The sequence below is a fragment of the Macaca fascicularis genome, chromosome 15 (assembly GCF_037993035.2).
Source record: "Macaca fascicularis isolate 582-1 chromosome 15, T2T-MFA8v1.1".
In the NCBI taxonomy this organism is placed as follows: domain Eukaryota; kingdom Metazoa; phylum Chordata; class Mammalia; order Primates; family Cercopithecidae; genus Macaca; species Macaca fascicularis.
This window is the reverse complement of record NC_088389.1, coordinates 15,443,387-15,468,697: the sequence shown is the minus strand read 5'-3', so window position 1 is coordinate 15,468,697 and position 25,311 is coordinate 15,443,387. Positions and strand designations below refer to the sequence as shown.

Here is a 25,311-nt window from a genome sequence, read left to right as displayed (position 1 = left end):
CTTGAACCCAGGAAGTGGAGGTTGCAGTGATCCAAGATCATGCCACTGCACTCTTGCCTGGGCAACGTGGCGAGATTCTGTCTCGAAAAGATAAAGTGTATATATAATTCAGTGGTTTGTGGTATATTCACCAAGTTGTGCAGCCATCACCATTATCTAATTCTAGACCTAGTTTTTTCTTTTTTCGAAATGGAGTCTCACTCCGTCACCCAGGCTGCAGTGCAGTGGCACCATCTCGGCTCACTGCAGCCTCTGCCTCCCAGGTTCAAGGGATCCTCCTGCATCAGCCTCTGGGACTATAGGTGCATGGCACTGTGCCCGGCTAATTTTTGTATTTTTTGTAGAGACAGGGTTTTGCCATGTTGCCCAGGCTCGTCTCAAACTCATGACCTCAGGTGATCCGCCTGCCTGGGCCTTCCAAAGTGCTGGGATTACAGTTGTGAGCCACCGCGCCCAGCCAACCAATTTCATCACTCCCAAAAAGAAACCCCATACCCATTAGCAGTCAGTCCCCATTCCCCTCCCGCAGCCCCTGGCAACTAGTCATAAAGCTTCTCTGGCTCTATAGATTTGTCTCTTCTGGACATTTCACATAAATGGAATTGTCTAACGTGACCATTCATGACTGGCTCATCTCAGCATAATGCTTTCAAGATTGATGTTTCAGTGTACCATCAGTACTTTATTTTTATGGCCAAATAACATTCCATTATGTAGATAGTGTTTCCTCCTGCCAAACAGGGCTGGTTGGGACTCCAAAGAAGCACTATGGCCTGGCGCAGTGGCTCATGCCTGTAATCCCGGTGCTTTGGGAGGTCGAGGTGGGTGGATCAGCTGAGGTCAGGAGTTTGACACCAGCCTGACCAACGTGGTGAAACCCCATCTCTGCTAAAAATACAAAAATTAGCTGGGCGTGGTGGCAGGCGCCTGTAGTCCCAGCTACACGGGAAGCTGAGGCAGGAGAATCGCTTGAACCCAGGAGGCGAAGCTTGCAGTGAGCCGAGATGGAGCCACTACTCCAGCCTGGGGGACAAAGCAAGACTCTGTCTCAAAAAAGGAGCACTAAACCCAAAACATTTATTAGGGAAACTTACAGAGTGGGCTGCAGCAATTCTTGCGACGGATAGCGAGAGAGAAGAGGTGTTTCACCTCGGTACATCCCCAGCGAGGGGTCAGGGTGTGGAGTTTATATGAGGGTTTATGGAATTTGGCTAAAGGCGGGTCAGTTTCAGCGTTTTGGGCAACAACTTAGATATCCTTATTAGTGCCTGGGGATATGCAAGGCCCGTATTTGGTTGCAAGTCTGCAGGAAAAAACTTGCAACTGGCTGGGTCACAGGGCGATCAAGGCACTCTGATACTTGGTCAGTGCACAGAAAGCGGGGAACTCGGGAACTGCACACATAGTACTGTATTTTATTTATCCATTCACCAATGGATGGACATTTGGGTTGCTTTCACTTTTTGGCTATTATGAATAACACTGCTTGTGAACATTCATGGACAAGTTTTTGTATATGCATAGGTTTCATTTCTTTGGTGTATTTTTTTATACATATATTTACCTAGGAGAATTGCTGGGTCAAATGGTAATTGTTTAACCTTTTGAGGAACTGCCAGACTGTCTTCCACAGCAGGTGCTTCATTTTACATTCCCATGACCAGTGTAAGAGGATTCCAGTTTCTGCACATTCTCAAGGCACATACCAATTTTCTGCAGCCCCGGGGATTGGGAGCTGGTGCTTACCTCCGCAGAACTTGCAGTCACAGGCAATTCCTGCGCGCAGGCGCACTGGCGGGAGGGCGGGAGCGTTGCCGGAGGCGGGGCACGCAGCCGTTAGGGGCGGGGCTGTGTTGCACTTGCGCCCCGGAAGCGGAAGCCTGAGCGGCCTTCCCGGCGGCTGATTCGAGGGCTTGTTTGGTCAGAAGCGGCGCCTCAGAGAAGCTGCCCCGGATCCTACCATGCCGTCTGAGGGTCGCTGCTGGGAGACCTTGCAGGCTCTACGCAGTTCCGACAAAGGTCGCCTTTGCTACTACCGCGACTGGCTGCTGCGGGGCGAGGTGAGCGGTGGCCTCGGAGGACGTAGGCCCTTCCGGCCGCTCGCGACCGAACCCTTCTCCTCCCTAGCCCTTGGCATGTTCTGCTTCCGGGAACCCGTGCAGCCTAACAACCTGCATTTATTTCTTGACTTCTGTGTGTACATCCTTCTGTCCTGGGGTTTCTGTCCTCTCCAGCCTATTTTAGCGTTTCGGGGAGCTCCCCTGACTTCACAGGTGCCCCGCGCTCTGAAGGCTTCATTGCTACCCTCCGCCAGTTGGGCGCCTTCTCCGCTCTGCTGTTGTCAAAGCAATCTTGGCCCAGGCTCAGTTAACTTACTGCGTGTCTCATGTGCTGGGAGCTCTAGATTTTGCGACGAACGATTGACACGACCTAATCCGTTGCTGCCAGTGAAATAACCAAATTTCTAGATTGATTTGGCAGACCTGGAAAGTGAATGGGGGCGTGGTCACTGTACCTAGTATTTGCAAAGCTCTACACTAGAAGTGGAGGGATGCGGAGAGTTAAGGCAGAGCTCCCATTCCCGAGTCGCTGCTAGTTAGCTACAGATAAGACGTTGTTCTGCATCCTCAGACTTCTTGGGAAACAATCCTAAAATATTCTCCTGTCTTTTATGTTGTTGACAGTTTTGAAAAATACAGATCTTACATTCTGTAGGTTGACTGCCAGCATAGGTGCTTTCAAACCACCAGACCAAGGTTAAGCAGTCTTGGCAGGAATACTACAGAAATGATGCCATGGCTTTCTCAGGAGGCACACAGATGTCAACCCATCCCAACACTGGTGATGCTAATCTTGATCACCTGGTTACGTTGTTATCTGCCTGGTCTTTCCGTTTAAATTCGTCATTTTTCCCTTAGTAATTGTTGGTAAGTATTGTGGAGATTACACCAGTATCATTTTTCTGGGCAAACCTTCATCCTCCATGGCTTTAGCATTCATTGATGTTTTCCACATGAATCGATCACCTCTATGACGTTGCCAGATCCTGTTTCTTTATATCCACTACTCCTTCTGCATTTGTTAGTTGGCGTTCCACCGTCAGGAGATGCTTTCTTTTCTCTGTTGTTTAGTTATATTGGTATGGACTCATGGATTTCTGTTTTATTCAGTGAGTTGTAATCCATTACTTTTATTATTTATTTTATTTTAAATATCCCAGATTTTGTAAGCTTGTATCAAAATATCACAGGCAAGGCTGGGCGTGGTGGCTCAGGCCCGTAATCCTAGCACTTTGGGAGGCCGAGGGGGATGGATCACTTGAGGTCAAGAGTTCGAGACCAGCCTAGCCAACATGGTGAAACCCCATCTCTACTGAAAATAAAAAAATTAGCCGAGCATGGTGGTGCATGCCTGTAATCCCAGCTACTCCAGAGACTGAGGCATGAGAATTGCTTGAACCCGGGAGGCAGAGATTGCAGTGAGCCGAGATTGTGCTGCTGCACTCAAGCCTGGGCAACAGAGTGAGACTGTGTCTCAAAAAAAAAAAGTAACGTTGTAAATATGTACAACGATTATGTATTCATAAGAATTAAAAAGAAAAATGTCCCAGATTTGGCTACTGGGCGACTCATTAAGTTGGCTCCTGTGTTCCTTTGACATGTTTCCATCTTTCATTGACATTTCTTTACTTTTTGGCACAAAAAGGTGTCCCAGGTGCAAGTTTCCCTGTCTCAACCCTGGAATCAGCTATTTCTCCAAAGAGGCTGATTCTTTTGAAGTGGAGGGTGGTGCTGTATTTACAGACCAAGTTCTGGGAGTTTAGTATGTTGAGATTCTTGATTGGGTACCATTGCTTCTAGGCCTTCTCAGTAGATAGAGCTAGGAAATAATACATCTCTAAATATGTACACATATCACCACATACACATTTATGTATTATCTATAACTATTTGTGTGTACATATATATTATAAAACCATGACTTCATACTGATAAATGCCATTTCCAACCCAGCACTTCACATTTCTTTCTATCTAATCTTACCCCATCCATCTTTGTAAATATGTTACCTAGCAGTGAGAAGTTTGGCTTCTGTTATTCTCAATATGTTTACTTATTTGCTCAATCAGTTTACTTTAGCTCGTTGTAGCAATCTCCCAACTACTCTGGTTTTTTCATTTATTTATTATATCATACGTAATCAGTACTTATTTTCTCATACAAAGATGTTCCAGGCTCATCTTATATTTTTCTACCTCCAACTCTGGAACTTACCTTTTCTGCAGAGACCCCTGGTTTCCTTTGATTTAAAATTATATTTACAAACCAAGATCTGGTACTAGATATGATCATTATTACTACTAAGGATGTATACACACATATCCATATCTATTTCCATTTTTAAAAAAATTATTAGGCTGGGTGTGGTGACTCATGCCCATAATCCCAACACTTTGGGAGGCTGAGGCGGGACGATTACTTGAGGCCAGTTCAAGCTGGGCCAGGCTTGGTGTCTCAAACCTGCAGTCCCAGCACTTTGGTAAGCCAAGGTGGGCAGATCACTTGAGCCCAGAAGTTCGAGACCAGCCTGGGCAACGTGGAGAAACCTCACCACTACAAAAAATACAAAAAAATTAACCAGGTGTGCCGGGTGTGGTGGCTCATGCCTGTAATCCCAGCACTTTGGGAGGCCGAGGAGGGCGGATCACCTGAGGTCAGGAGTTGGAGACCAGCCTGACCAACATGGAGAAACCCCGTCTCTACTAAAAATACAAAGTTAGCTGGGCATGGTAGCGCATGCCTGTAATCCCAGCTACTTGGGAGGCTGAGATAGGAGAATCGCTTGAACCTGGGAGGCGGAGGTTGCGATGAGCCGAGATTGCACCGTTGCACTCCAGCCTGGGCAACAAGAGCGAAACTCCATCTCAAAAAAAAAAAAAAAACCAGGTGTGGTGGTGGGTGCCTATAGTCCCTGCTCCTTGAGAGGCTGAGGTGGGAGTATTACCTGAGCATGAAATTTGAGGCTGCATGATCTGTGATCGTGCCACTGCACTCCAGCCTGGGAAACAGAATGAGACCCTGTCTCAAAAAAAAAAAAAAAAAAAAAAGAAAAAAGAATGGCTGGGCGTGGTAGCTCACGCCTGTAATCCCAGCACTTTGGGAGGCTGAGGTGGGCGGATCACCTGAGGTCAGGAGTTCGAGACCAGCCTGGCCAATGTGATGAAACCCCGTCTCTAATTTTTGTAATAATACAAAAATTAGCTGGGTGTGGTGATGGGTGCTAGTAATCCCAACTGCTCGGGAGGCTGAAACAGGAGAATTGCTTGAACCTGGGCAGTGGAGGTGGCAATGAGCTGAGATCGTGCCACTGCACTCCAGCCTGGGTGAAAGAGCAAGACTCCATCTCAAAAAAAAAAAAAAAAAAAAAAATGGCTGGGCGCAGGGTGGCTCACGCCTGTAATCCCAGTACTTTGGGAGGCCGAGGCAGGCGGATTTCCTGAGGTCAAGAGTTCGAGACCAGCCTGACCAACATGGAAAAACCCTGTATCTTCTAAAAGTACAAAATTAGCCAGGCATGGTGGCGTGTGTCTGTAATCCCAGCTACTCGGGAGGCTGAGGCAGGAGAATCACTTGAACCTGGGAGGCAGGGGAGGCGGAGGTTGCGGTGAGCCACGATCGTGCCATTGCACTCCAGCCTGAGCAACAGGAGCGAAACTCCATCTCAAAAAAAAAAAAAGACCAGCCTGGGCAACATACCAAGACTCCATCTCTACAAAAAATGAAAAAATAATTAGCTGAATATATTAGCGCATGCCTGTACTCTCAGCTGCTGGGGAGACTGGTCGAGGTGGGAGGATAGCTTGAGCCCAGGAGGTCAGGCTACAGGGAGCCATAATTGGGTCACTGCACTCCAGCCTGGGTAACAGTGAGACCCTGTCTCAAAAGTAATTAATTTCAAAAATGAAAAAATATGTACATCTATGTTTGTGTAAGTATGCTTTACCATGTTCGCACAATGACAAGATCACCTAACACCATGTTTCTCAGAACTTACCCCCATTATTAAGTGACTGACATTCTACTGATTGTGTATACAGTAGCTTACTTCAGAATTCCTCTTGTGTTCTGTTCAGTGCTTTAGATTGTTTTCACGTACACTTTAATGGCAATCTCTGCATTGTCCCTTTTTCTGTAGTTAACAAGTTATTTAGTCTGATTTTCATTAGAAGGATAGTAGTCAAGGTCATTATCAAGAAACCACTGTACTTTCTTTTCATCTGATTGTTAAAACATTACTTTGGGTCTTTGATGTTTATTTATTTAGGCCTTCTTAGATGTTCAGTAAGGCATGTAGTGGATTATACTGAGATCAGTTGACGTGCAAGTTGAGCTTAACCCTCTTCTCCTCTCTAGGATGTTTTAGAAGAATGTATGTCTCTTCCCAAGCTATCTTCTTATTCTGGATGGGTGGTAGAGCACGTCCTACCCCATATGCAGGAGAACCAACCTGTTTCTGAGACTTTGCCATCCTCTGCGTCAGCTTCAGCCCTAGACCAACCCTCGTTTGTTCCCAAATCTCCTGACACAAGCTCCGCCTTTTCCCCAGCCTCCCCTGCAACACCAGATGGAACCAAGGTAAGGTTGTGATCAGCTTAAGATAAAAGACATGGTGGCTGCAAAGTCAAAATGTTTAATATTGTCATATGACAGTGCCCATGCCCTGGGGAAAATAATGATTGCTCATTGTTGTAGCTGTTTGTAGAGACCATGTTGACAGCATCATTCAGTGTTCTCTTTAGACAGTCCCAGAGGGAGAAAAATCCCCTCTATTCTTAGTACCCAGAATAGTATAACTAATTTCTTTTTTTTTTTTTTTTTTTTTTTGAGACGGAGTCTCGCTCTGTCGCCCAGGCTGGAGTGCAGTGGCCGGGTCTCAGCTCACTGCAAGCTCCGCCTCCCGGGTTCACGCCATTCTCCTGCCTCAGCCTCCGGAGTAGCTGGGACTACAGGCGCCCGCCACCTCGCCCGGCTAGTTTTTTGTATTTTTAGTAGAGACGGGGTTTCACCATGTTAGCCAGGATGGTCTCGATCTCCTGACCTTGTGATCCGCCCGTCTCGGCCTCCCAAAGTGCTGGGATTACAGGCTTGAGCCACCGCGCCCGGCCAGTATAACTAATTTCATGAGCAATTGGATTCTTTTTTTTTTCTGATGAACGCTGCATCTGTTTAACTGATATGGTCTCCCTTTTTGTGTTATCTGCTGGAAGAAGGCTTACAGTGAAATGTATACCTGCTCTTAAAGTTTACATGTCTTCTCTGATTGGTTCTGTAGGAGATTTTACACTATTCCTGGTTCTGTTTTGTCCCTGCCTTTGTTTTTTTGTTATTTCTCCCACTTAAAAATGCTGAACTGGGGCCATTTCCTCTCAGAAGTCCCCTCTCTCTCACTAGAGAGAGAACTGTTTTCCTTTCTCTTAATCTTGCCTATTAAACCTCCACTCTTAAAAAAAAAAAAGTTAAATGGAACCCAACACAGTGGCTCATGTCCATAATTCCAGTGCTTTGGAAGGCCAAGACAAGAGGATTGCTTGAGCCCAGGAGTTCAAGACCAGCCAGGGCAACATAGTGAGACCTTGTCTCTCCAAAAAACTTAAAAATTTGCTAGGCATGGTGGCTCGAGCTTGTAGTCCTAGCTACTTAGGACGTTGAGATGGGAGGATCGCTTGAGCCTAGGAGTTTGAGACTATAGTGAGCTGTGACCAAGCCGTTGTACTCCAGCCTAGGCAACAGAGTGAGTCCCTACCTCAAAAAAAAAAGTTAAATTTTGGAGGTTTTTTAAAATTATTTTTTTATATAGAGATAATTTGTGTATATACAAATATATGTGAACATGTCTTCCTCTTCACCGCCCCCCTTTTTTTTTGAGCTGAGGTCTGTCTCTGTCACCCAGGATGGAGTGCAGTGGCATGAACATGGCTCACTGCAGCCTCCACCTCCCAGGCTCAATCCACCCTTCTGTCTCAGCCTCCCAAATAGCTGGGACTGGATACCACCATACTTCGCTATTTTCTTTTTCCTTTTTTTCTTTTTTTTGAGACAAAGTCTTGCTCTGTCCCACGGCTGGAGTGCAGTGACGCAATCTCAGCTCACTGCAACCTCCACCTCCTGGCTTCAAGCGATTCTCCTGCCTCAGCCTCCTGAGTGGCTGGGATTACAGGCACCTGCTATCATGCCTGGCTAATGTTTGTATTGTTAGTAGATATGGTGTTTCACCATATTGGCCTGGCTAGTCTCAAACTCCTGACCTTGTGATCCGCCCACCTGGGCCTCCCAAAGTGCTGGGATTACAGGTATGAGCCACCACACCCAGCCTTTTTTTTTTTATTTGAGACAGAGTCTCGCTCTGTCACCCAGGCTGGAGTGCAGTGGCGCCATCTCGGCTCACCGCAATCTCCACCTCCCGGGTTCAAGCAATTCTCCTGCCTCAGCCTCCTGAGTAGCTGGGATTACAGGTGCTACTACGCCTGGCTAATTTTTGTATTTTTAATAGAGATGGGGTTTCACCACGTGGGTCAGACTGGTTTCGAACTCCTGACCTCATGATCCACCCGCCTCAGCCCCCCAAAGTGCTGGGATTACAGGTATGAACCACCACGCCTGGCCTCTTTTTTTTTTTTTTTTCTTTTTTTAAAGATGGAATCTAGCTCTGTCACCCAGGCTCGAGTACAGTGGCATGGTCTCGGCTTACTGCAACCTTTGCCTCCCGGGTTCAAGCGATTCTTTTGCCTCAGCCTGCCGAGTAGCTGGGATTACAGGTGTGTGCCACCACGCCTGGCTAATTTTTGTATTTTTAGTAGAGACAGGGTTTTGCCATGTTGTCCAGGCTGGTCTCAAACTACTGACCTCAGGTGATCCGCCCACCTCAGCCTCCCAAAGTGCTGGGATTACAGTTGTGAGCCACTGTGCCTGGCCAGTTTTTTGTTTATTTGTTTGTTTGTTTTTACATAGAAAGTGTATATTTTTCTATCTAGTAATTCATCTTTTAAAATATTAGTCTTTAAAAAATATTCTTTGTGGCCAGGTGTGGTGGCTCACACCTGTAATCCCAACACTTTGGGAGGCTGAGGCAGGTGGATCAGTTGAAGTCAGTAGTTCGAGACTAGCTTGACCATGGTGAAACCCCGTTTCTACTAAAAGTACAAAATTAGCCCAGCATCATGGGGCACGCCTGTAATCCCAGCTACTTGGGAGACTGAGGCATTAGAATTGCTTGAACCCGAGAGACAGAGGTTGCAGTGAGCTGAGATCACGCCATTGCACTCCAGCCTGGGTAACAGAGCAAGATTCAGTCTCAAAAAAAAAAATATATATATATATATATATTTGTATATATATATTTTTATATTTATATATATTTGTATATATATATTTATATATATGTATATATACACACATATTTATTTATTTTGTTGTTGTTGTTATTGCCAGAAAAGGTCTAGGTACTTTAAAATATGTATTTTTAGCAACTGAACATCTTAGGGAATAAAATGAACCTCCACCTAGATGTCATATCTTTTTTTTTTTTTTTTTTTTTTTTTGAGACGGAGTCTCGCTCTGCCGCCCAGGCTGGAGTGCAGTGGCCAGATCTCGGCTCACTGCAAGCTCCACATCCCGGGTTCACGCCATTCTCCTGCCTCAGCCTCCCGAGTATCTGGGACTACAGGTGCCCGCCACCTCGCCTGGCTAGTTTTTTGTATTTTTTAGTAGAGACGGGGTTTCACCGTGTCAGCCAGGATGGTCTCGATCTCCTGACCTCATGATCCGCCCGTCTCGGCCTCCCAAAGTGCTGGGATTACAGGCTTGAGCCACCGCGCCCGGCCAGAGACGGAGTCTTGCTCTGTAGCCCGGGCTGGAGTGCAGTGGCCGGATCTCAGCTCACTGCAAGCTCCGCCTCCCGGGTTTAGGCCATTCTCCTGCCTCAGCCTCCGGAGTAGCTGGGACTACAGGCGCCCGCCACCTCGCCCGGCTAGTTTTTTGTATTTTTAGTAGAGACGGGGTTTCACGGTGTTAGCCAGGATGGTCTCGATCTCCTGACCTCGTGATCCGCCCGTCTCGGCCTCCCAAAGTGCTGGGATTACAGGCTTGAGCCACCGCGCCCGGCCTAGATGTCATATCTTATATAAAAATTAACTCAAAGTGATCGTGGACTTAAATGTAAAAAAAAAACTGTAAGCTTTTTAGAACTAAAACATAACCAGAATCTAGGGCTGGGTAAAGATTTATTTATTTATTTATTTATTTATTTATTATTTATTTATTTTTGAGACGAAGTCTCGCTCTTGTCCCCCAGGCTGGAGTGCAATGGCGCGAACTCGGCTCATTGCAACCTCTGCCTCCCGGGTTCAAGTGATTCTCCTGCCTCAGCCTCCTGAGTGGCTGGGATTATAGGCGCCTGCCACCACGCCCGGCTAATTTTTGTACTTTTAGTAGAGACGGGGTTTCACCATGTTGGCAAAGCTGGTCTTGAACTCCTGACCTCAGGTGATCTGCCCGCCTCAGCCTCCCAAAGTGCTGGGATTACAGGCGTGAGCCACCTGCCCAGCCTAGGTGAAGATTTATTTCTTTAACATTCCTGAATTAGCAGAACTATAGAGAAGGAGAATAGCTTAGAGATAAGGGATGGGGGAGGAAGTGGTGTGACTATAATGATAGGTGTGACATGGGGGGGTTGGTGGTGATAGAACAGCTTTGTATCTTGAGTGTGGTGGTGTTTACATGAATCTATGTGTTATGAAATTACATAGAACTGTACATAAAAACAAATGAATGCCTTTAAAACTGGTGAAATCTGAATAAGCTCTGTGGATTGTACCAATATCAATTTACTGGTTTTGTTACTTTATTGTATTTATGAAAGACGTTACTATTGAGGGAAACTGGGTGAAAAGTGCATAGGAGCCTCCTGTATGTATTTTTGCAACTTTCTGTGAATATCAATTATTTAAAAATTAAGATTTTTTAAAAAGTATTTTCGGCTGGGCGCAGTGGCTCAAGCCTGTAATCCCAGCACTTTGGGAGGCCGAGAGGGGCGGATCACGAGGTCAGGAGATTGAGACCATCCTGGCGAACACGGTGAAACCCCGTCTCTACTAAAAAAAAACAAAAAACTAGCTGGGCAAGGTGGCGGGCGCCTGTAGTCCCAGCTACTCAGGAGGCTGAGGCAGGAGAATGGCGTAAACCCGGGAGGCGGAGCTTGCAGTGAGCCAAGATCGCGCCACTGCACTCCAGCCTGGACGACAGAGTGAAACTCCGTCTCAAAAAAAAAAAAAAAAAAGTATTTTCATGAGCAGCTTGTTGGCAGAAGATTCTAATCTGAGGGCATGCTACAATACTGGCAGGATCAGTGGACTTCAGTTTCTTTATCTGTAAATCTCATTCTGGGCCAAATTGCTGAGGTCTTTATTTTTTTGATACGGAGTTTCGCTTTTGTCGCCCAGGCTGGAGTGCAATGGCGCGATCTTGACTCACTGCAACCTGGGTTCAAATGATTCTCCTGCCTCAGCCTCTTGAGTAGCTGGGATTACAGGCATGCGCCACCATGCCTGGCTAATTTTGTATTTTTAATAGAGACAGGGTTTCACCATGTTGGCCAGGCTAGTCTCAAACTCCTGACCACAGGTGATCCACCCGCCTTGGCCTTCCAACATGCTGGGATTACAGGCATGAGCCACCGTGCCCAGCCTGAGGTCATTTTCACGTATAAAATTCCGTAATTTTTGGAGCCACTGCGCCTGGCCTAATAAATTCTTAAATGGTTTTATGTAATGGATTGTCACATTATTTAGGAATTTTTGGTATTTACATTAGAAAACCCAGTTTGGCTTAAGGGACTAAGGGAAGTTTTAATTCATATAACTAGGAAGTCTAGCAGTGCATTTGGAATCACTTAGATCTGGGAAAATCTACATTCTGCATGTTTCTGCTTGACATTATTTATTATTATTTTTCAAACATCTCCCCCACATAGGATTGATGTTATTTTTGACTCAATCTAATAACCTAAACTCAGGGCTTTGCCTCTCCATTTCTCAATTATTGGTTTCATTGTTAAGATAGACTAGGTGGCAAGATGGCTGCTGGTAGCTCTGGACTCAACATATTCTTAGGTTAGCATTCCCATATAGCTTCATCAGAAAAGTTCAGAGATATCCATGTCAGATATGTTAATGAAAATAAAAAAGCTGGGTGTGAAATCCCAGCACTTTGGAAGGCCAAGGCAGGTGGAACACTTGAGCTCCAGCATTCGAGACCAGCCTGGGCAACATGGGGAAACCCCATTTCTACAAAAAAATTACCTGAACATGGTGGCTCATGCCTACAGTCCCAGCTACTCAGAAGGCTGAGGTGGGAGGATCCTTGAGCCTGGAAGGTTGTGGTTGCAGTGAGCCTAGGTAGCGCCACTGTATTCTCTAGCAGGGGTGATAGAGTAAGACCCTGTCTCAAAAAAAAAAAAAAAAAAAAAAAAGAAGGCGGGGCATGGTGGCTCACGCCTGTAATCCCAGCACTTTGGGAGGCCAAGGCGGGTGGATCACGAGGTCAAGAGATCAAGACCATCCTGGCTAACATGGTGAAACACCATCTCTACTAAAAATATAAAAAATTAGCCGGGCATGGTGGCGGGCGCCTGCAGTCCCAGCTACTCGGGAGGCTGAGGCAACCTCTGTCTCCTGGGTTCAAGGGATTCTCCTGCCTCAGCCTCCTTAGTAGTTGGGATTATAGGCACCTGCCACCCCGCCCGGCTACTTTTTGTCTTTTTAGTAAAGACAGGGTTTCACCATGTTTGTCAGGATGGTCTCAAACTCCTGACCTTGTGATCTGCCCACCTCTGCCTCCCAAAGTACTGGGATTACAGGCGTGGGCCACCGCGCCCGTCCTGAGGATAGAGTACTTTGATAGCCAGCTTTCTCCTGAAGCCAGGAGGGTGGAAGCTTAGGGATGTGGGTTGGGGATATTCCATCCAAACCATCCCAGGACAAATGGACACTGATCCGAAGAAAGGGGAAACATTTTCTGTGCAGAGTAAAACAAATAAGCAGCCAGAAAAACATAGAAAAACCCAAAAAATCACCCAAAGTAGCAAACATCAATTTGTTAAAGAAAACAATTAGAACAAAGTCAGTGTCATCCATGAAAAGCACACTGGCTCTGACCTAAATTTTTTTTTTTGCTGTTGTTATTGGTGGTTGTTCATAAGTTGGGATGTGGTCTTTGTCTAGAAGAGATAACACCAATTAAAAACTTATTAAAGCTTACCATATTAAAAACTTAATTATTTTTCCATTTTCTACTCATATAGGGCAAAGATGAGTCCCAGCACACAGAATCTATGGTACTTCAATCCTCACGGGGGATCAAAGTGGAAGGCTGCATCCGAATGTACGAACTGGCACACAGAATGAAAGGAGCAGTAAGTGAACCCGTGAAGGAAGGCAGGCTTGATCCTGCGAGCCACATTTAGCTGCAGTTCCTCAGGGCATAGGAATGTGCACTGTATGCTACTCACCCTTCCCACCTACTGTTTAGTTCGGGGGGTAGTGTAATGTAGAGGTCAGGAGTGAGTGCTCTGAAGTCAAGTCTGCTTTCAGATCCTGGTTGTTTTATTTTATATGTGACTTTGGGAAAATTATTTAGCCTTTTCTGGCTTCCATTTACTTCTCCAAAATTTGGAAATGGTCTGGGGTTGTTAGATAAGCTTATACTGAGAAGATGGGACTTTAGCTTTTTTTTTCTTTTTTTTGACATGGAATTTTTGCTCTTGTTGCCCAGGCTAGACTCCAGTGGTACAATCTTGGCTCACTGCAACCTCTGCCTCCCAGGTTCAGGCTATTCTCCTGACTCAGCCTCCCAAGTAGCTAGGATTACAGGCTTGCGCCACCACACCCAACCACTTTATTTTGTATTTACTAGAAACGGGGTTTCACTATGTTGGTCAGGCTGATCTCAAACTTCTGACCTCAGGTGATCCACCCGCCTCAGCCTCCCAAAGTGCTGGGATTACAGGCATGAGCCACTGTGCCCAGTCAGGACCTTAGCCTCTTGAAAAAATAGCAGCACTATTTTAATTAATTTATTTGATTATGTTTTTGTTTCTGTTTTTGTTTTTTTTTTTTTTGAGACGGAGTCTTGCTCTGTTGCTCAGGCTGGAGTGCAGCAGCGCAATCTCAGCTCGCTGCAAGCTCCGCCTCCCAGGTTCATGCCATTCTCCTGCCTCGGCCTCCTGAGTAGCTGGGACTACGGGCTCCCACTACCACGCCCAGCTAATTTTTTGTATTTTTAGTAGAGACGGGGTTTCACCATGTTAGCCAGGATGGTCTCGATCTCCTGACCTCTGTGATCCACCTGCTTTGGTTTCCCAAAGTGCTGGTATTACAGGTGAGAGCCACCATGCCCAGCCTGTTTTTTGTTTTTGTTTTTTTGAGACAGCGTCTCGCTCTTGTCGACCCGGGTTGGAGTGCAGTGGTGTGATCTCGACTCACTACCACCTCCACCTCCTGGGTTCCAGCAATTCTGCCTGAGCTTCCCAAGTAGCTGAGATTATAGGCGTCCACCACCACGCCTGGCTAATTTTTGTATTTTTTAGTAGAGATGGGGTTTCACCATGTTGGCCAGGATGATCTCGAACACTTGACCTCAGGTGATCCACCCACCTTGGCCTCCCAAAGTGTTGGGATTACAGGCATAAGCCACTGCGCCCAGCCTGTATTATTTTTTTTAATTAGGAAAGCAATACATGATTTTGTAAAAATGTTTCAGAGTACAGGAATTTAGAAAATGAAAGTCTTGGCCAGGCGCGGTGGCTCATGCCCGTAATCCCAGCACTTTGGGAGGGTGAGGCAGGTGGATCACCTGAGATCAGGAGTTCGAGACTGGCCTGGCCAACGTGGCGAAACCCCATCTCTACTAAAAATACAAAAATTAGCCAGACACGGTGGTGCATGCCTATAATCCCAGCTACTCGGGAGGCTGAGGCAGGAGAATTGCTTGAACCCGAGAGGCAGAGGTGGCAATGAGCCAAAATTGTGCCACTGCACTCCAGCCTGGGCAACAGAGCAATAGTTTATCTCAAAAAAAAAAAAAAAAAGAAAAAGAAAATGAAAGTCTTCTAGCATCTTGCTCATTGGTCATTGAGTCAATAAATATTTGCTGAGCACCTATGTGCTAGATGCTGTTCTAGGTCTAGATAAAGCAGTAAACATTGTAGACATAGAGCTTATATTGTGGCGGAGAGAGACAGAAGTAAACAGAGAAATAGGTAAAATATTTGGGGCTGGGCGTGGTGGCTCACGCCTGTAATCCCAGCACTTTGGGAGGCCGAGGAGGGCAGATCATGAGGTCAGGAGATCGAGACCATCCTGGCTAACATGGTGAAACCCCATCTCTATTAAAAATACAAAACAGTAGCCTGGCGTGGTGGCAGGCCCCTGTAGTCCCAGCTACTCGGGAGGCTGAGGAAGGAGAATGGCGTGAACCCTGGAGGTGGAGCTTGCAGTGAGCCGAGATCAGGCCACTGCACTCCAACCTGGGTGACAGAGCAAGACTCCATCTCAAAAAAAAAAAAAAAATTTGGAATGTTGTTGTTATCTGGGTGAAAGATGGTGGTTGCTTAGAGTAGGGTGGTAGCAATGGAGATGGTGAGAAATGACTAATTCTGCATATCAGAGATATGCAGATATCAAAGATTTATTTCCTGCATTTTTGGAAATTTTCCCCCTGATTAGTTCACCTCTCCATTGCCTAAATTAATCCTCTATATGTCTGATTCTTACTTTCATTTTCCTTTTGTCTTTTTGTTTTGTTTTCTAGAAGATTTCTGTATTTTATCCTCCACCTGTTAATTGAAAAAATACATATGTATTTATGATGTCTAATTTTCATGAGTTTTTTTGCATTCTCCACTTGTTCCTTTTTCAGAGCATCTTATTCTCATTTCTTGTACTGAGAGCTCTTTTTCAGATTCACTTGTGTTCCTTGATATACATGTTCTTCTGGATTCATTGTTTTTTATTTGTTCATCTTGATCCCTTTTAGGATATAGAGATTCCTCAATTATCTAAAGATCCTTATTGCTAGTAATCAGATCAGAGATTCAAGGGGGAATAATCAGAAACAAGATTATTAAGTTTTAGGACTTCCTAAGTGCCAGCATATTGTTTTGGATTACTAGCTGCCATACTAACAGATTAGCTATTTCTGGACAGTTTATTCATTTTCTTTTTTTTTTTTTTTTTTTTTTTGAGACGGAGTCTCGCTCTATCGCCCAGGCTGGAGTGCAGTGGCGCGATCTCGGCTCACTGCAAGCTCTGCCTCCCGGGTTCACGCCATTCTCCTGCCTCAGCCTCCCGAGTAGCTGGGACTACAGGCGCCGCCACCTCGCCCGGCTAATTTTTTTTTTGTATTTTTAGTAGAGACGGGGTTTCATTGTGTTAGCCAGGATGGTCTTGATCTCCTGACCTCGTGATCCGCCCGTCTCGGCCTCCCAAAGTGCTGGGATTACAGGTTTGAGCCACCGCGCCCGGCCAGTTTATTCATTTTCTTTTGAAGAAGAACGCTCCATTTTTTTTTTGGCTAGCAGTATTCATTACCTTGTGGCTTAAAACAATAACTGGCATTCATTACTGTCTTTTGTGTTTCTGGGGGATGTCTGGGCTCAGGTCGTTTTCATTTGGGATTTATTGTGGTTTCAATGGCTGAAGCTAGAGTCATCTCAAAGACTTCATCATTTACCAGTCTGGTAGTTGAGGTTAGCTGTTGGCTGGAACTCCTACCCTCTCCATCGGGCCTGGGCTCCCTCATTGCATGGTGGTTAGGTTCCAAGAGCAAGCATCCTAAGAGATACTGGCAAAGCTGCAAAGCCTTTTTAACCGAATCTCAGAAGTCATGTAACCTAATGTTTTTTTTTTTTTTTGAGATGGTGTCTCGCTCTGTCGCCAGGCTGGAGCGCAGTGGCACAATCTCAGCTCACTGCAACTTCTGCCTCCTGGGTTCTAGTGATTCTCCTGCCTCAGCCTCCTGAGTAGCTGGGACTACAGGCATGCGCCATCATGCCCAGCTAATTTTTGTATTTTTAGTAGAGACAAGGTTTCACCGTGTTGGCCAGGATGATCTTGATCTCTTGACCTCATGATCCTCCTGCCTCGGCCTCCCAAAGTGCTGGTATTACAGGTGTGAGCCACTGTGCCTGGCCTATTTTTTTTTTCCACATTCTATTAGTCAGGGTAACCTGCTCAGGTTGAAGTAGAGGGGATGTGAGGATTGTCAGACAATTTGCAGATCTGTTTTAAAATCATTATAGCACAGGCCGGGCGCGGTGGCTCACACCTGTAATCCCAGCACTTTGGGAGGCCGAGGCAGGCAGATCACTTGAGGTCAGGAGTTTGAGACCAGCCTGGCCAACACGATAAAACCCTGTCTGTACTAAAAATACAAAAATTAGCCAGGCATAGTGGTGCATGCCTGTAACTACTCGGGGAGGCTGAGGCCGGAGAATTGCTTGAACCTGGGAGGCGGAGATTGCAGTGAGCCGAAATCGTACCACTGTACTCCATCCAGCCTGGGTGACACAGTTGAGACTCCGTCTCCAAAAAATGAAAAATAAAAATAAAATAGCTGGGCACGGTGGCTTGCACGTGTAATCCCAGCACTTAGTGAGGCCGAGGTGGGTAGATCACGAGGTCAGGAGTTCGAGACCAGCCTGGCCAACAGAGTGAAACCCCGTCTCTACTAAAAATACAAAAATTAGCCAGGCATGGTGGCAGGCACCTGTAGTCCCAGCTACTCGGGAGGCTAAGGGAGGAGAATTGGTGGAACCCAGGAGGTGGAGGTTGTAGTGAGCCGAGATTGCACCACTACACTCTAGCCTGGGCGACAGAGTGAGACTCCAAAAAAAAAAGAGAAAAAAAAGCTGGGCACCTGTGGCTCACGCCTGTAATCCAAGCACTTTGGGAGGCTGAGGCAGGAGGATCAAGAGATTGAGACCATTCTGGCCAACATTGTGAAACCCTGTCTCTACTAAAAATACAAAAATTAGCTGGGCGTGGTGGCACATGCGTGTAGTCTCAGCTACTTGGGAGGCTGAAGCAGGAGAATCACTTGAACCTGGGAGGCAGAGGTTGCAGTGAACCGAGATCGTGCCAGTGCACTCCAGCCTGGGCGACAGTGCGAGACTCTATCTCCAAAACAAAACAAACCAAGCTATATATATATATATATATGTGTGTGTGTGTGTATAAAAATCAAATCGTAATAGCACAAATGCCTGGCTTTTGGCTGTTTTGATCTAATCACTAGCGGAAGAGAGCAGGAGTTGACTGTTTTGTCTACAAACATTCAGCCAGTAGCTCTGTTTTCAGCCCCATGAGGCCCACCTGTATGAGTCATGGCATTTCCCAGTCTTGAGACACTGAAGTTCGGCTGGTAGATTGGCTTTCTGCTCCCGTGAGGCATTGCCTGCTTACGTACGTACGTACGTGCGTGTGTTGGGGTGTGTGTGTGTGTGTGTGTGTGTGTCCATCCTTGGGTTTTCTCAGCTCTGCTCTATCATTTATTGCTTTTCCACTATTTTTTTTTTTTTTAAAGACAGGATCTCGCTCCATTGCCCAGGCTGGAATACAGTGGTGCAATCACTGCTCCCTGCAGCCTTGACTTCCTGGGCTCAGGCATTCCTCCCACCTCAGCTCTCCCTACTTTCTAAATAACTGGGACTGCAGGTGTGCACCACCAGACCCAGATAATTTTAAAATTTTTAGTAGAGACGGGGTCTCTCTGTTGCCCAGGCTGGTCTCGAACTGCTGGGCTCAAGTGATCCTCCCGCTTTGGCCTCTTCAAGTGCTGGGATCACAGATCTCAGCCAGTGCACCTGGCCACTTCTCTGCTGTTTTCCAGAAGTATGTAGAACGTTTTTCCCTACTGGTGACCTCTCTCATGCTCTATGTGGTGTTATGTCTTTTTTTCTTTCCAATTCTCACTTTAACAGAGTCCCAGAGGGGAGAATATATATGCTTGTTTTCAATTTGCCTTCTTTCACTGGAAGCTTTAAAATAAGTTTTAAGACTGGGTACAGTGGCTCATGTCTATAATCCCAGCAGTTTGGGAGGCCAAGATGGGAGGATAGCTTGAGGTCGGGAGCTCTAGACCATCCTGGGCAATATAGTGAGACCCTGACTCTATAAAATATTTAAAATTAATCCTGTGTGGTAGTAGGCACCTTTAGTCCCAGCTACTCAGGTGGCTGAGTTGGGATGATCCCTTGAGCTCAGGAGTTTAAGGCTGCTGTGAGCTATAATTGTGCCACTGCACTCCAGCCTGCATGACAGGGTGAGACCGTGTCTCAAAAATAAACAAAATATAATTATGTTTTAAAATAAAATAACATAATGTCTTAACAATAGATTTTGACATATCTCCATGCCAGCTGGCATCTTGTCATCTTTAAGGGCTGCGTAGTATTCTGCAGTATGACTGTACTATAATATGTGTCATCATTCCCCAGTTAAGTGGTTTTAAATTTATTGCTGTTATCAACAGGGTTCCAGTGAGCATTCTTGTACATATATCTTTGCACACACATACAGGCATTTCCTCAGGATAAATTCCTGAAATGGAAAAGTGTCAAAGGATATAGACACTTCAAATTTTGATAGTTGAAGGAGCTCCAGAGAGCAGGTGTTAAACCTTTTTGGCCAGGCGCGGTGTCTCACGCCTGTAATCTCAGCACTTAGGAGGCCGAGGCAGGCGGATCGCAAGGTCAGGAGATTGAGACCATCCTGGCCAACATGGTGAAACCCTGTCTCTACTAAAAATACAAAAATTAGCTGGGCGTGGTGGCAGGCACCTGTAGTCCCAGCTACTTGGGGAGCTGAGACAGGAGAATCGCTTGAACCCGTGAGTCTGAGGTTGCAGTGAGCCGAGATCATGCCACTGTACTCCAGCCTGGTGATAGAGAGAGACTCCATCTCAAAAAAAAAACAACCTTTTCAGGAGGGCCTGAGGCAATGGCAGGAGGAGCAGGAGAGGAAGGTGCGAGCCCTCTCGGAGATGGCATCTGAACAACTGAAGCGGTTTGATGAATGGAAGGAACTGAAGCAGCATAAGGAATACCAGGACTTGCGGGAAGTAATGGAGAAGAGGTGAGTCTCCCTGAATTATGCCTGGGAATGTTGATGTGTTCAACTGGAACTCTTTCCCAAAAGGAATTCCAAGAGGAAAGAATTGAACAACTTCTGAGTCCTTAAATATCAAGGTAAAATAGGCAGAGATGTTTATAACCTGGAAAGAAGACCAAACTTGGAAAGACAACCAAAGTAACACAGAGGGAGGCTTTTAGGAGAGGTAAAACAATTTTACAGGCATGGTGGAACACAACTGTAGTCTCAGTTACTAGGGAGGCTGAGGCAGGAGGATTGCTTGAGTCCAGGAGTGTGGTGAGTCCAGCCTGGGCAACATAACGAGACCACATCTCTGAGAAAAAGGGAAGGGAGGGCAGGGAGAGGGAGAGAAAAGGAAGAGAGAGAGAAAAGAGAAAGAGAATAAAGAAAGAAAAGAAAGAAAAACAATTTTAGGAAGTATCCCTGACTATTCCTCCCTGCCATTTTTCATGCAGCTCCAGAGAAGCCTTGGGACACCAAGAGAAGCTAAAAGCTGAGCACCGTCACAGAGCAAAGGTCAGAGCCTGGCAGAATTGGTGTGGGTATTTTGGTGTCTGTCTGTAACCTGCCTGGAGAGCCAGGTTTTGGCAGATGGCAACCGTGGAGGATCTGGCCATATTATGCCTGTGTGTGGCTAATCTTGGGATGTCCTCTTCCTGCTCTGAGCCCATCTGTGAAAATATGTAGCCCACATAGAATTTGAGGATTGTGGAAAGAAGAAACCCAGGAGCCCCTCAGAGAACAGTCACGCAGCCCTTTTCTACAGATTCTCAACCTGAAGCTGCGGGAGGCGGAGCAGCAGCGCGTGAAGCAAGCGGAACTGGAGCGGCTTCGGAAGGAAGAAGGCCAGGTCCGCCTGCGGGCCCTCTATGCTCTGCAGGAGGAGATGCTGCAGCTCAGCCAGCAGCTGGATGCTTCTGAGCAGCACAAAGGCCTGCTTAAGGTCGACCTGGCTGCCTTCCAGACCCGAGGCAACCAGCTGTGCAGCCTCATCTCAGGGATCATCCGGGCCTCTTCAGAGGTGAGGGTGGCTTCAGAGTGACTCTTTGCTGTCTTTGAAATGGAAGACTTTAAAAGCAAAATTACTTTCTGACTTAAAAAGTAATATCTGGGGCCGGGCGCGGTGGCTCAAGCCTGTAATCCCAGCACTTTGGGAGGCCGAGGCGGGCGGATCATGAGGTCAGGAGATCGAGACCATCCTGGCTAACATGGTGAAACCCCGTCTCTACTAAAAAATACAAAAAACTAGCCGGGCGAGGTGGCGGGCGCCTGTAGTCCCAGCTACTTGGGAGGCTGAGGCAGGAGAATGGCGTAAACCCGGGAGGCGGAGCTTGCAGTGAGCTGAGATCCCGCCACTGCACTCCAGCCCGGGCGACAGAACAAGACTCTGTCTCAAAAAAAAAAAAAGTAATATCTGCAGCTGGGAGTGGTGGCTCACACCTGTAATCCCAGCACTTTGGGAGGCCGAGGCTGGCAGATCACAAGGTCAGGAGATCGAGACTATCCTGGATAACACAGTGAGAAACCCTGTCTCTACTAAAAAATACAAAAAATTAGCTGGGCATGGTGGCGGATGCCTGTAATCCCAGCCACTGGGGAGGCTGAGGCAGGAGAATGGTGTGAACCCGGGAGGCGGAATTTGCAGTGAGCCAAGATAGTGCCACTACACTCCAGCAACAGAGCGAGACTCCGTCTCAAAAAAAAAAAAGGAATATCTGCTATCTGCTTAATGGGGGAAATACCAAACATCTCCATATCTCTTTACCTAGACGTAACCACTGTTAACATTTTATTTTGTTTTTTTTTTGTTTATTTCTTTATTTTTATACCTGCTTATTCTGGAATCTCTCTTTTTTTTTTTTTTTTTTTTTTTGCAGCAGGGTCCCCCTTTGTCACCCAGGCTGGAGTGCAGTGACACAGTCTCAGCTCATGCAACCTCTGCCTCCCGGGCTGAAGTGATCCTTCCACCTCAGCCTCCTGAGTAGCTGGGACTACAGGCGCATACCACCATGTCCTGCTAATTTTTGTATTCTTTTGTAGAGACAGGGTTTTGCCGTGTTGCCCAGGCTGGTCTCGAACTCCTGGGCTCAAGTGATCCCCCTACCTCGGCCTCCCAAACTGCTGAGACTACAGGTGTGAGCCACCATGCCAAACTTTTTTTGTTTTGTTTTGTTTTTAAGTTAGAAACAGGGATCTCACTATGTTTCCCAGGCTGGTCTTGAACTCTTGGACTCAAGTGATCCTCCCACCTTAGCCTCCCAAAATATTGGGATTACAGGTGTGAGCCACTATACCTGCCCTGTTTCTTTGCTTTGCTTTTTTTTTTTTTTTTTTTTTTTTGAGACAGGGTCTCACATTCTTGCCCAGGCTGGAGTGCAGTGGTATGATCATGGCTCACTTCAACCTCTGCCTCCCAGGTTCAAGTGATTCTCAGATCACTTGAGGCTAGGAGTTCGAGACCAGTAGGTTTCAGCCAACATGGTGAAACTCTAAAAATACAAAAAGTAGCTGGGTAGCTGGGTGTGGTGATGCACACCTGTAATCCCAGCTACTTGGGAAGCTGAGGCATGAGCAACACTTGAACCTGGGAGGCAAAGGTTGCAGTGACCAAGATCCTGCCACTGCACTCCAACCTGGGCAACAGAAATTGTCTCAAAAAATAATTATAATAAAACAGTATTATTTTTGTCTAACATATTGTCACAAACTTTTAAAAAAAATTATGCTGGCCCTTGTTGCTGAGAATACAGAAAAAATTATACTTAGAAACTGTGGATATGGTAGTAAGTTGGAATTATTAATACCTTTAAGAGAACAGGGAAAGCAGTATCAACTTGTTGAATGTGGATACTCCATTGGTGCAACAATTTCAATTGTAGGAAATTTATTGACTTGTGTGAGGTATGATTTACCTGGGGAATGACCACTAAGCACCATCTCCGTCACTCTGACAGAGTGGCTGTCCTACAGCAGAGAGCCAAGCTGAGGCTGAGCGAGCTCTGCAGGAAATGCGGGACCTCCTTATGAACTTGGGGCAGGAGATCACCAGAGCCTGCGAAGACAAAAGGAGGCAGGATGAAGAGGAGGCCCAGGTAAAGCTGCAAGAGGCACAGATGCAGCAGGGACCAGAAGCCCACAAAGAGCCCCCAGCTACCAGCCAGGGCCCAGGAGGGAAACAGAATGAAGGTGGGTTTTGGTATGGATATGGTCCTTTAACTCACTGTAAGTCTCAAATCTGAAGAGAAACAAGAGCATGTGTTGAACGTTGTGTTAAACTGTAGGACAGTTAACCAGAATTTTACGTACTGTATTTCATTCAGTTGTGGTTGATCTGGAGTCTGATTTAAGATTCCAACACTTTCATTAGGACTTGAAATTCTGTATAACTCTAGCAGATAACATTATTTCAATTATTGCTGCTGCTGAGTATTTTAAATAAATGCTCGCAGATATGTGTTTGTGTAATACGTATAAGGGGTCAGGAGTTTGAGACCAGCCTGGCCAACATGACGAAACTCCATCTCTACCAAACATACAAAAATTAGCTGGGCATGGTGGCGCGCACCTATAGTCCCAGCTACTCGGGAGACTGAGGCAGGAGAATTGCTTGACCCAGGAGACGGAGGTTGCGGCGAGCTGAGATCGTGCCACTGTACTCCAACCTGGTGATAGAGTGAGACTCCATCTCAAAAAAAGAAAAAGAATCAGTGTACCATAGTGTTTGAGAGTGCTGACTCTGGAGCCAGATCAGTGGGAGTCTAGTTTTTGTTTTTTTGTTTCTTTTGCGGTGGGGATGGAGATTCGCTCTTGTTGCCCAGGCTGGATTGTAGTGGCGTAATCTCGGCTCTCTGCAACCTCCGCCTCCCGGATTCAAGCAATTCTCCTGCCTCAGCCTCCCAAGTAGCTGGGATTACCGGTGCCTGCCACTGTACCCGGCTAATTTTTGTAGTTTTAGTAAAGATGGGATTTCACCATGTTGGCCAGGCTGGTCTCGAACTCCTGACCTCATGATCCACTCGCCTTGGCCTCCTCAAGTGCTAGGATTACAGGCATGAGCCACCGCACCCGGCTTGGGAGTCTAGTTTTTATTTTTTGGTGTTTTTGTTTTTGTTTTTTTTGAGATGAGGTTTTGCTCTTGTTGCCCAGGCTAGAGTGCAATGGCACGATCTCAGCTCACTGCAACCTCTACCTCTCAGGTTCAAGCAATTCTCCTGCCTCAGCCTCCCGAGTAGCTGAGATTACAGGCATGTGCCACCATGCCCGGCTAATTTTTTTGCATTTTTAGTAGAGACGGGGTTTCTCCATGTTGGTCAGGCTGGTCTTGAACTCCAGACCTCAGGTGATCCGCCAGCATCGGCCTCCCAAAATGCTGGGATTATAGGCGTGAGCCACTGCGCCTGGCGTTTTGTTTGTTGGTTTGTTTGTTTGTTTGAGATAGGGGTCTCACTCTGTCACCCAGGCTAGAGGAGTGCAGTGGTGTGATTACGGCTCACTGTAGCCTCACCCTCCCAGGCTCAAGTGATCCTCCCCACTCAGCCTCCCAAGTAGCTGGGACTATAGGCATGTGCCATCCTGCCTGGCTAATTTGTGTATTTTTTGTAGAGATGGGATTTCACCATGTTGCACAAGCTGGTCTCAAGCTCCTGGGCCTGTCTTGGCCTCCTGGAGTACTGGAATTACAGGTGTGGGTCACCACGCCCAGCCTTAATTTTTCTACTTAGTAGTAATGCGACCATGGCAAATCACTTAACTTTTTGTGCCTGTTTCTTTTTCTATAAACTGGAGATAATAATAGTATCTATTTCATAGTTATTGTGACAGTTAAAGCAGTTAGTGCATACATAAAGTGATTATAACAGTGCCTGCCTCATATTACGTGTTCAGTAAGTACTAGCTATCACTAAAACCTCTCTTTTATTTCTCAGACCTCCAGGTGAAGGTACAAGACATTACAATGCAGTGGTACCAGCAGCTGCAGGATGCTTCCATGCAGTGTGTGTTGACCTTTGAGGGCCTGACCAACAGCAAGGACAGTCAGGTAGGGGAGAGGTATATGGCAGTAATTTTGTGGGCTTGATGGTTCTCAGAGAATGAGCACTTCGTGTCCC

At 46.4% G+C, this 25,311-nt stretch overlaps 1 protein-coding gene across 4 annotated transcripts in view; it reads left to right on the top strand.

Annotated features, from left to right (window-relative positions):
- The first annotated feature begins 1,886 nt into the window (after positions 1-1,886).
- Positions 1,887-25,311, top strand: part of GLE1 (GLE1 RNA export mediator) — a 38,955-nt gene continuing 15,530 nt past the window's right edge. For 2 of the 4 annotated variants that reach the window (XR_012424323.1, XM_005580727.4), the window contains exons 1-8: positions 1,887-2,060; positions 6,414-6,635; positions 13,357-13,467; positions 20,037-20,185; positions 20,659-20,719; positions 20,970-21,224; positions 23,158-23,389; positions 25,129-25,241. Coding sequence is in view for 3 of the 4 variants with exons in the window: in XM_005580727.4 (XP_005580784.3) it covers positions 1,962-2,060; positions 6,414-6,635; positions 13,357-13,467; positions 20,037-20,185; positions 20,659-20,719; positions 20,970-21,224; positions 23,158-23,389; positions 25,129-25,241 (1,242 nt within the window). In the remaining variant the exon portion in view is untranslated. Of the gene's footprint in view, positions 2,061-2,684; positions 2,928-6,413; positions 6,636-13,356; positions 13,468-20,036; positions 20,186-20,658; positions 20,720-20,969; positions 21,225-23,157; positions 23,390-25,128; positions 25,242-25,311 lie in introns of all 4 variants that reach the window. The other 2 variants (XM_015436378.3, XM_045373844.2) reach the window with 2 other exon arrangements.